Genomic DNA, 11,107 nt, shown 5'->3' with positions numbered 1-11,107 from the left:
CAATACATTATGCGCAATGACAGATTCATTGGAGAGCGCAAGATAGCACAGGCACTAGCGCGTGCTATGCGATATGCACCTTGGAGTGTAATATGCACAGGGCAGTGTTGTGCAACCAATCTAGTCTCTAAAGTTGTAATATAAAATATGTGCTGGGGAGTGTAACGTTGCATATGCACTGTGACAAAGATATGGATCCCAGATTGTAATATGTATGGCATAGCGCTGTGCTTTATAACATAGGCATCGAGGAAGGCATGTTAGCTGGGGCAATGTAACCCGTGCGAAGGCAAGTGTGGCATGACATATTCACAGGGTGGTGTTACCGTGCACATGGGCTACAGAGTGTCATAGCATACGCACTAGCTGGTGGAATACACAACACAGAGGTGTGTGGCACTCGGCTGGCACTGGTGGGTGTAACACAGCATTGGGCTCAGTCAGGAGCTCGCTGTGACTCTCAAGTGAGGTTTGTCTCTTTTCCAGAGAGTAAAATAAAAAGTGCTACACGTCTGGCGGTGGATGTGTGTTTTATTAACCGTGAGGGGGGTTTCTTGCATAGTTTGGTCTCATTTTTGTCGAATCCCCTTTGAATGGCTTGGTGTGCGTGTGTATTAAATGTGCCCATCAATAGCTACCCATGTTTGTATAAATAAATGACAAGGGTGTCTACTTGGAGGGCGCTGGGATTAGGCACAGTAGGGCAACAGACACGTCAGAGCTTCACTAGCGGTGTAAATACATTCCACGTGGATTCATTGTATGCATAGTTGCCTTTTAATGAATATCATGCAAATCGTCATAGTGATAGGTACGTACGGTTTGTCCAGCATGTCCTAGGTGTATCTATAAATAAATATTTTAAAAAAATTTAAAAAATCAAAGGCCAGCCCCGGGGGATGGGGTCCCCGGGGCCATAAGTGGCCTGAGGAGGGGGGCAACGCAGTCCTCCACCCAAATTTTTTTTTTTTTTAAAAAGGCCATGCCACGGGTTGGGGTCCCTGGGGCCGATTAAGGCCTCGGGAGGGGGGCCCCCTGCCAAATTATTTTTTTTCTAAAAAAATAGTTAGGAGGCAGGCCCTGGGGGATGGGGCCCCCAGGGCCAATAAAATAGAAAAAGAAGCCCCCCTTCTTAAAAAAAATTAAATAATAAAAGACTGGCATCGCGCCGGAGGCCACGCCCCCTCTTTGCAGCACTCTGCAAACGCGCCCCCTGGCGAGTTGTAAGTTGGGGAATTAATCCCCCTTCAATACTGAGGGTCCCTGAAGTATCTCCAGTATGCGCCAGGGAGCTGTGTTGCAGACAGGTGTTCTGAGGCCATGCCCCTTTTTACACCTCTCTGCAATGGCGCTTACTGGACGTACCTAGTGGGCTATTTTGCCCCTAGGGACCCTCAGGATTCAAGGGGACTTAATCTCCCAACTTAAAATGGCCATAGGGCGTGTTTACACAGTGGGGAAGGGAGGGGATGGGGCCTGAGGTGATGTGTGCAAACACGCCCTATGGTGCGTTTTAAGTTAGGGAAAAATTCCCCTTCAATCCTGAGGGCCCCTGGGGGCTAACTAGCCCACCAGGTGCTTCCAGTAAGCGCCACTGCGCTGCGTTGCAGAGAGGTGGTCCAGACCGTGCCACTTTTTACACCTCTCTGCAACGCAGCTCTGTGGCGCTTACTGGAGGTACCTAGTGGGCTAGTTGGACCCTAGGGACCCTCAGGATTCAAATGAACTTAATCTCCCAACTAAAAACGTCCACAGAGCGTGTTTACACGGTGGTGAAGGGAGGGGACGGGGCCCGAGGTGACGTGTGCAAACACGCCCTGTGGTGCGTTTTAAGTTGGGGAAATAATTCACTTTCAATCCCGAGGGACCCTGGGGGCCAACTAGCCCACCAGGTGCTTCCAGTAAGCACCACTGCACTGCGTTGCAGAGAGGCGGTCTAGGCCGTGCCCTTTTTTACATCTCTCTGCAACGCAGCTCTGTTGTGCTTACTGGAGGTACCTAGTGGGCTAGTTGGACCCTAGGGATTCAAGAGGACTTAATCTTCCAACTTAAAATGGCCACAGGGCGTGTTTATACAGTTGGAAAGGGAGGAGACGGGTCCTGAGGTTATGTGTGCAAACACGCCCTGTGGTGCGTTTTAAGAGGTACTTTTAATCCCCCTGCCCTATTATATACTAGGGGCTTACAGAGGAAGTCATGCTAATCACAGGGGGACCCCAACGCATAGTGTTCCCTAGTGTATGTAGGCATTTTCACTGTATTCTAAGTGTCTTTTAACAAAGCACTGGCTCTAGGACTGGTTAGTCAGACTCAGTTACCACCAGTATGTGTCTGAAAAAGTTGATGGTACAGGATGATTTTGCAACAAGGCTTCTTTCTGCTCTTCTGTTTGTTCTTTCTGCACGTTATCCTTCTTCCTGCACTTTTCTTCGTCTTTGATGACTTAGTTTGCTTCTTTCTGCATTTCTTTTTTTTCTTTCTGTGCGTTTTTTCTTCTTTCATCACATGTCCTATCTCTGTAGGCATAGTTAGAAATTAGCATTTAAAAAACCTTTGAAATTCACTAAAAAAAACATAGGTTTCAGGCACGTTATAGTTAGGAATTAGCATTTAAAAAACCTTAGAAATTCACTGAAAAAAACATAGGTTTCAGGGGAGTTATAATTAGCTGGACTTTCACTTGTACAAAACCATTGAAATTCCCCCGTTATAGTTAGTTCAGCTAACTATAACTCGCGCGCCCGCAATGCACTGCTGATGACGTCACATATTACATCACTCATGACATGGTCAGTGACATCACTGATGATATCACTGATGACATCTCAAATGACATCACTGATGACATCACTGATGACATCATCCTTGTGATAGAGTGGCAGACCTCCTCTCACCCTAATATAGCCTTTGATACACACATTCAAAAATAGAAACTAAAATGTTCAAAACAATGGACAGTTACAACAACCTATTCAGTAATTCTAAGCTCCACATACATATCCACTCATTCACCAACAGTCCTATACAGTCACTCACTCATCATATGTACTCATACACCTATACATCCTGTCACACAACGCCACTTATCCATAGAGTTACACACACACATAGTCACTCATGCTAATAAGGAATCAAACATCCATTTACTTGCATATACAGTTATACACACACCACCACACTTACTTCTACAGAAACTTACACATACTTAGTCGTTTAAACAATCACTTATAGAAACACATACTTATTCATACAGAACTCTTCCAATCTCTCACTTTCACATATACTCACTTATATACACCAATAGTCACATATACTAGTTTAAAACATATGTAGTTACTCATAAAGACACTATTGAGACAGTCATTCACTCACTAACACACCCATACACACACTCATCCACCCATACAGTCCTGCACACATGCTGTCTTCAACACATACAAACAGTGAGTCACTCATTCATGCATTTATGCACGACATAATACCCCCACCAAACCATACAGACACTCAGACACTCATACTGATACTCAAAAAACCAGCTAATAACCTATATAGACACTCATGTAGCTACTCGCCAACCCATGCAGCCACTTATACACAAAGTGAGAGACTGATACAGATATTTACATATTTACACATTACTCACTAAGCCATGTATTTACTAAGATACACTTAATCAGTCAGTTATACAATAAATTTTTCAACAAAAAAAATCATCCATTTAGACACTTATATACCCATTTATTCCTCCATCGACCTTGAGATATACATATATAAAACATATTTAATTTTCAGAAAAACACACATTCACTGGATGATGTCATCAGTGATGTCATGAGTGATGTCATGAGTGATGTCACTGACCATGTCATGAGTGATGTAATATGTGACATCATCAGCAGAGCATTGCGGGCGCACGAGTTATAGTTAGCTGAACTAACTATAACGGGGGAATTTCAATGGTTTTGTACGAGTGAAAAGTCCAGCTAACTATAATGCCCCTGAAAACTATGTTTTTTTCAGTGAATATATATATATATATATATATATATATATATATATATATATAAATAAATATATACATATATATAAAAATATATATATATAGTTTTACGGACTTCTCCTCTCCACAAGGACCCCACGCACTCCTGTGCATGTAAGAATTATTTTATTCCCCAAGTGCAGGAAAAAGACAACACCAATGCGTTTCGGTGCACACACGCCCCTTGATAACGTAGTTAACAACAACATATCCGTTTGATTTTAACAGGAGTTAAAAAAGTAGTAAAATAGCAGAAGGACAGGCGAGTGCACGTTTTACATTGAGAAGTCGTCACCATTTTGTAGTGGCTACCTCGGCATGGAAATCTATTGTACCAATTAAAGACTATTCATAGCAATAGTGAAAACACTAATGCATAATACATATCTTGCTGTCTCTTTCATTCTTATATCACCCCAGTGGGCATAACATCAGAATAGACAGTAAAGAAAGATTGCCCAGAACTCTAAGTTATCGCAAATAAAATAAAATAAAAAGTCTCAAATCACTGCCAAATGTAAGAATTAATCTTTAAGGCACATAGTTACTGTCTAAATTGCATCAAGATTTTGCCCAAGTGGGCTTAGCCATTACATTCCTTGGAAGTGCAAATTCAGTTGTACATGGCAATTGACTAGAGTCAAAATTCAACTTAAACTCAGATTGTTTTCCCCAAGTGGGCTAACACAGTAGAAATACAGAGAAATTCAAAATCGATCAAACAGATAACAGAGTTTCATTTGACCTACCAGTAGAAGTAGTCTCTACATAAGTTCATTGTATTATGGTCCATGCTGCCACTCCTAGGGCTGGCTCTCCTGTGTGCAAAAAACTAAATAAAACATCATACTTAGTATGCTAAAATTTACAAGATAAACTTAAATACATTATTTGTCAATATGGAACTGGTAGCTTAGTTAAAAACTCTATGCGACAACAGATCTTAAAGGTGAACAAACTCCTCCCCTTCGATAGTCAGACCTAGGGGGCTCTTTACAGTCCATTTCTAAGATGCATCGGGACTCCAGTCTCCTTAGTTCTTTTTCTCTATCACCCTCCCTGGTTTTTTGGCACACTGTCAATTACACTGTAATGTAAATCCCACCATGCATCTTGTGGAAGTGCCTCGCCACTGGGTAAGTATTGTCATTGTTCTTGATTGCCCTGAGATGCTGCAATATTCGCTTGTGTACCAGTAAAATGGTACTACCCACATGCCATTTGGGGCAGGTGCAAGATAGAGCATACACTGCACATTTCTGTTTTCCAAGTGAGGTTATTTCTTATTTTGATTACTTTCTGAAATGGGGTTGTCAATTCTTTAACATTCTTAGCATTCATGCATGCCTTACATTTCGTACTTCTCTTAAAGCCTTGTTGTGGTCTAAACCAGGTCTGAACTGTAACTTAAACCTCATTTTTCACTAGTAGATCTCTCATGGATCTGACTTTTCTAAATGTAACCTGTGGCTTTAATGGTAAATCCTCACCAATGACAGGATCATTTGTAAATAGGTGCTAGTGTTTATCTTTAAATATGGTAATGAATCTAGACCCTTCACTATTCTTTGCTATTCTCTTGGTTTGGTCTGAGAACAAAATGTCTTCCCTGCTTAGTTTCGCCACTTTGTTTTTCTGCTTTTCTCAGTGAGTCTCTGTCTCAGTCTCAAAATGTTCCTTCTAGCTTCAATTCCGTTTCGCCCTGAGTAGCTCTCCATAGGGAATGCTATTCTTCAGTGCGTAAGGGTGGAAACTCCATGCATACAGAATGCTGTTCCCTGCCGTATGTTTTCTAAAGATACTAGTTGTGAGTTTAGAACCTTTTACAAGAACTTGAACATACAAAAAGTTCATGCTGTTAGCACTAATTTCACAAGTGAAATTCAGGTTCAGAGTATTCTGGTTGATTGTTTGGAAGTTCATAGTGGGCTTGGAGATGCTGGCACAAGCCCAGCGAGACTTGACACCAGAGCAGGCAGCTGAGAGCTTGAAGGATCTCCCAGAAGAGCACTACTGACTGAAGCAGGCTGGAGCTGACAAGCAATCCCAACATCAACCTCCATGGCCCTCCACAGCGGGCAGCACACAGGCCCAGACCCCAACCAACAGACCAGTCGAACGAAGGGACCTTGTGTCTGTGCCGGACACAGCAGTTTCAGGTGTTTGCAGCCAGTGGAGCCATGAGCTCATTCTAGCTAAAAAGAAGAGGTTACTTGACTCTGAAGGCTATTGAGGGCTAATCCAGTCCAGCCTGGCCTAACAGTGCCATATGAGGCTATAGAAATAGTTTCTGCAAGGCTTTTGTAGACAGAATCCAACTAAGTACGATACAATTAAAACAGAGGCAGAATACACGCTCTCTTACATTCCCCTCAGCACCGGGACACTCCTTGGAGTAGCCGTGCGCTTTAGAAATCTCACTATTCATTCATTCAGCTCTAGGGTCATGATTTCAATAGTGCAGCAGGTGCAGTGCCACTGGGAACAAAAGCTCCAGGCACCCCACTAAACACTGATTATTGCTAAATTTGACAGCTAAACAGGCAGTCACAAGTGCAGTTATTTTTCAGGCACCAGGGTCATGAATTGAATGGTGCAGCAGGTGTAGTGGCACCGGACCAAAAGTTGTCAGAACTCCTCTGAACACATAATATTGCTATTACATCAGTTAATTCCATTATTTTCCTCTTTCATTTTTCAAAAACTTGCTATTGCTTAACCACACTATACCACTAGTAACAGCACAATATATTGCCTTTTTGTACATAAACAGGTAATAACACTTTAACAGACTTTCTCTAACTTATATTGTACAACTACTCAGCAAGCTACAACGTACAACAAAAAACAGCTTATTATTAATTGCATAGGCAAAAACCAAATGAATTTACCCATGCTTGTTAACAGCTGAAGCGGCTGTCATCAAATTAAAAAGCAGCTCAGCCATAGACAAGTCCAAGCTCTGAGACACCAAGGTGGAAAACAGCCAGCTCATGTGCAATTGACGTGTGGAGGAGTCTGGTTTCTGCTCCTAGAGCAAACCTATAAAAACAATACATGATGTCAAAATATTATGGCCAAGAGAAGCAGCCTGTCCATTTGAGTCTCAATTAATTTCTTGAGGATTTTAGACCTACAAAGTGACATTTGCTAATATAGCAGACCAGTCTTTATATAGAGCTCTGCAGGGGCGTTACTATCAATGGTGTAGCAGGTACAGTGGCATTAGGGCCCAGGTTCTTAGGGTCGCCCTGAACCTGAATCATAACTGTGTCATCCAATAGCTGGGCCTGTTCTCCTAGCTTGCACTGGGGCCCAAGATGACCTTGCTATGCTGCTGTGAATCCCCTCACTAACAATGTACCTCGTGTTTGATAATAGAGTCCAAGGCAGAATACCTAGTGAGAGGGATTTCTGCGTAAAAAAGTACAGATGTATTTTTGGTATTTGTAGAGTGCGAATTTCACTCACAAGGATATTCAAAATCTGTTCCCATAAAAAGAACAAGATAACCTTTTATCATCTTGTTTCCTCAATTAATTAATATCAAATTGTCAAAGTCCAAAAAAGATAAGAATGGGCTATTTCTCATGAATGCAAATTGCATCAAGAAGCTTCTGAAGTTGGCAACGACAAGGGCTATAAAGTGGTATTAAAGATAAGACGCATGTCCTAATGAACGAGAACATACCTAGAAATAAACAAAAAAGATATTGCTTCCTTGTAGCAAGAAGGGAGTGTGAAGCTGACCTGGAATAACCTTGCACTGGACAGACATATAAATTCTGGAGCTGGTTTCAGGAAAGTAAAAGGAAGCCTCCTCAGAGATCATGATGGGAACATCACAGCACACTCCCCGGCTGCTGCTGCTGCTGGTCTTACTCTGCAGTGGGTGGCTGTCTTACACTGCAGGTAAAGTGGAATTCAATTCATCCATATTTATTTCTGAAGGGGTGTAACATGTGGTATTATATCTAGATCTAGAGCTGCACAACATGCATACACTCATTCACACTAGCCACTGTGTTAGTTATAGTAATGCTAGAGTTTCCATAGCAAGAGAGTTTTCGTTTTTTTGTTTGACTAATACTTTGCCGTTGTTTGACAAATCTGCACGAAACATTTTTGTCCATGATTTGAATTCGTCCAGCTCTCATGACTTCCTGGATATGCAGTTCAAACTCAAATGCAGAAATGATAGGAGCTACATGAATTTAAATTATGCACACAAAGATAGACTCTCACACGTAACCAAGGGGCATATGTATCAACCGAATTTTTAATCGCAAACGCTGCGATTCGCAAAAAACAGCGTTTGTGATTAAAAATTCGCAAAACGGGATGTATGAAGCAAATTCTCAGCGCAAATTTAAGGAATCGCTAATTTAGCGATTTCTTAATTTTGCGTAAGCATTTAAGAAATCGCAAATTGCGATTTCTTAAATGACATGTAACACGCACCAAAGCATTGCGAATTATCCTTAAGAAATCGCAAATTACCACCAACTTCTAGTTGGTGGTAATTTGCGATTTCTGTTAAAAATGCACTTTTTGGAATTTGGCCCTTAGGGCATGTATGTGCGCCATATGCACACACATGCTCATTTCAGGGGTGCATCAGGGTGTCATCATGACACACTTCAACCTTTGAAATTATTCTCAAATTGCGATTAGCAAATTGCGAATCGCAATTTGAGAATTACTTCCCATTCATTCCTATGGGTCTCCTGGCCCATAGAAATGAATGGGAAGGTATTCCTTAATTGCGATTTCGCAATTTGCTAATCGCAATTAAGGAATTTTAAGAAATCGTAAAAGTTTTGCGATTTTTTAAATACATCCCGTTTTGCAATTCTCAAATAGCGAGTCTTTAAAAATCGCTATTTGAGAATCGCAAATGGAGATGTTGATACATATGCCCCCAAGACTCCAGTCGAATCGCATTATGTGTTGTTGTGCTGATATGCTGCTCCTGGCACAGAATTTGTAAAATGATTATCTGCTGGAGTATCTCTGGAGTGTATCCCCTTTCTTTGGTGATACATGATTTGTGGAGTAAGTAAGTAATAACTTTATTTGATCAAAATAACCACGAGAGTGCTAAAACAGGTTGCAGCGAAGAACAGTTTATAAAATCAAATAAAACGTTTAAATCAGACCATGCTCAATGTATAATAGCTTTTCCCGTCGGGAATTGGCAAAACTATCACAATCATGCATGGGATTCGAAAGTAAATTCGCAAGAACATGTGTTCAATGTATAGAAAACAGAAGAAAAACAATCTTGAACAGGCCTTAGCTGCCATCACCATATGTGCATATATCTTAAAAAGCAATTAAAAAGAAGGAAAAAAACATGCAACTATCTTTAAGACGTACAGAATTAATGGAACTCTTTCTTTATTCTACTGGGAAATCTCATAGTGAATATAATATAATAAAATAAATGAATCCTAAAACTGATTCCAAACCACTAAAACCATAGGATTAGGCTGTGTCAACCTAGGTTAAAGTGCAAATATCACTACTTCATTTTCCTGTCAACAGGGACACATTTCTCTACATATACAACTCGATGACCACCCATTAAAATATCTGAGTGGCTCACCACTACCGAGAGGGATAAAGGGAAGGGCCCCCAGTGAAATTAACCAAGTATTTTTGGGGCAGATTATCAACGGCCAGCGATAATTATAGCTGGCCGTGCTTAGCGATAATAATATTATCGCAGGTTATCTCTGGAATGTATTGCCCTGGTAGCGCGTTATTAACAACGCGTTTCTCCAGGGCTATAAAAATTCCAGAGATAGCGAGGTTATCGCCCTTTTGCAGGGAACATCGCTGGTTTTCCAGCGATGTTCCCTGCGAAACGGCGATAACCTTGCTGATACGACCCACAGGGTCGTATCAGCATAATCCACCCCCTATGTTAGGGATGGCTAAATCAGGATTTTACCTTAGATTTTGGCGAAAACAAAATCTAACGTCTGCTAAAATCATGTGGGCTGCCTTGTAAATATCGCAATGTAAACATCAGCGACATTTGCAAGGTAGTCCATCCGGGGTACGCCCAGTGACGCCCACTTTCCATCTCATTGGAGATGCAAAGGGAGGCGGTGGGAAAAAGGGTGCTAACATGCGAATATGAATGTTATCACCCTCTTGTAAATAGGGCGGTGGTTTTATCTCCGCTTTGTTGGCTTTGTAAGCCAAAAAAGCAGAGATAAAACCCTTGTAAATATGCCCATTGGTTCTTAAGGGCCAGTTCCAGTGCAAAACATTTGACTACGCCACAGACAATAGATTCTTTTGTTTCAGCTCACAACAATCTAACACTTCAACATTGCCATTTCTTTTTACCTTATACCTCTCTCTAACTAAACAGTTGTAGGCAGGAAGGAGGTAATTTTAACATTCACTCCTGTCGTTACCCAGACAATCTATCCTCCTGGTGGAGGATAGTAGGTCACGTGGAGAACGGAATACTCGAGCGACAGACCCGATGATGACACTATCCACCAAACCGCATGAGCGGAGATAAAATATACACCACATCCTGTGAAAGTGTTGTTGAGGGTCTCCGATACAACTGTCTTGAGACCCTGGCACATTGACAAGTGATTAATTCTCCCATCCTTGATTGTAGAAACATTAACTTCGGAAGCCGAATTAATCTCTGCTTCTATCTCCCCCTATTATCTTTTAATTTAAGGACAGGTGGTCACCCTAGCCTGCAAGCAAACTGGGCATACATTACTCAGAGATAGCTTTCCATTTCCGTAATAGAATCGAGGAAGTATTCAAACCTACTATAATTTTTCAAGTTAATAAAATCTGAAGTGGGAGTTTCTTGATTCAATTGCAAACTTCAGGTCCCTAATTTATGAGCCCGAAATGCAACCTTAGAACTGTCCCCAGATAAGTGTTTCTGATGCGCCCCACTTTTCCAGTGCTCATCAAGACCGAGTTGTGAAAAGGTTTCCTTGATATTAAATAACCACTTTATTGTCTTGTCCTTGTCAAGATCTGCTATTTCTTTAAAAGCACTGTAATAATCTCCAAGGGCCA

General features: G+C 41.4%; 1 protein-coding gene across 4 annotated transcripts in view; it reads left to right on the top strand.

Moving 5' to 3' along the window:
• The first annotated feature begins 7,833 nt into the window (after positions 1 to 7,833).
• Positions 7,834 to 11,107, top strand: part of LOC146866843 (scavenger receptor cysteine-rich domain-containing protein DMBT1-like) — a 289,789-nt gene continuing 286,515 nt past the window's right edge. For all 4 annotated transcript variants that reach the window (XM_085602354.1, XM_085602333.1, XM_085602344.1 and 1 more), the window contains exon 1: positions 7,834 to 7,951. In XM_085602354.1, coding sequence (XP_085458480.1) covers positions 7,870 to 7,951 — 82 coding nt within the window. In that variant the 5' untranslated portion in view covers positions 7,834 to 7,869. The remainder of the gene's footprint in view (positions 7,952 to 11,107) is intronic.

The sequence above is a fragment of the Triturus cristatus genome, chromosome 1_2, assembly GCF_964204655.1.
Source record: "Triturus cristatus chromosome 1_2, aTriCri1.1, whole genome shotgun sequence".
NCBI classification, from domain to species: Eukaryota; Metazoa; Chordata; class Amphibia; order Caudata; family Salamandridae; genus Triturus; species Triturus cristatus.
Note: the sequence above shows the minus strand (reverse complement) of the source record. Positions and strands in the feature narration are given on the sequence as shown.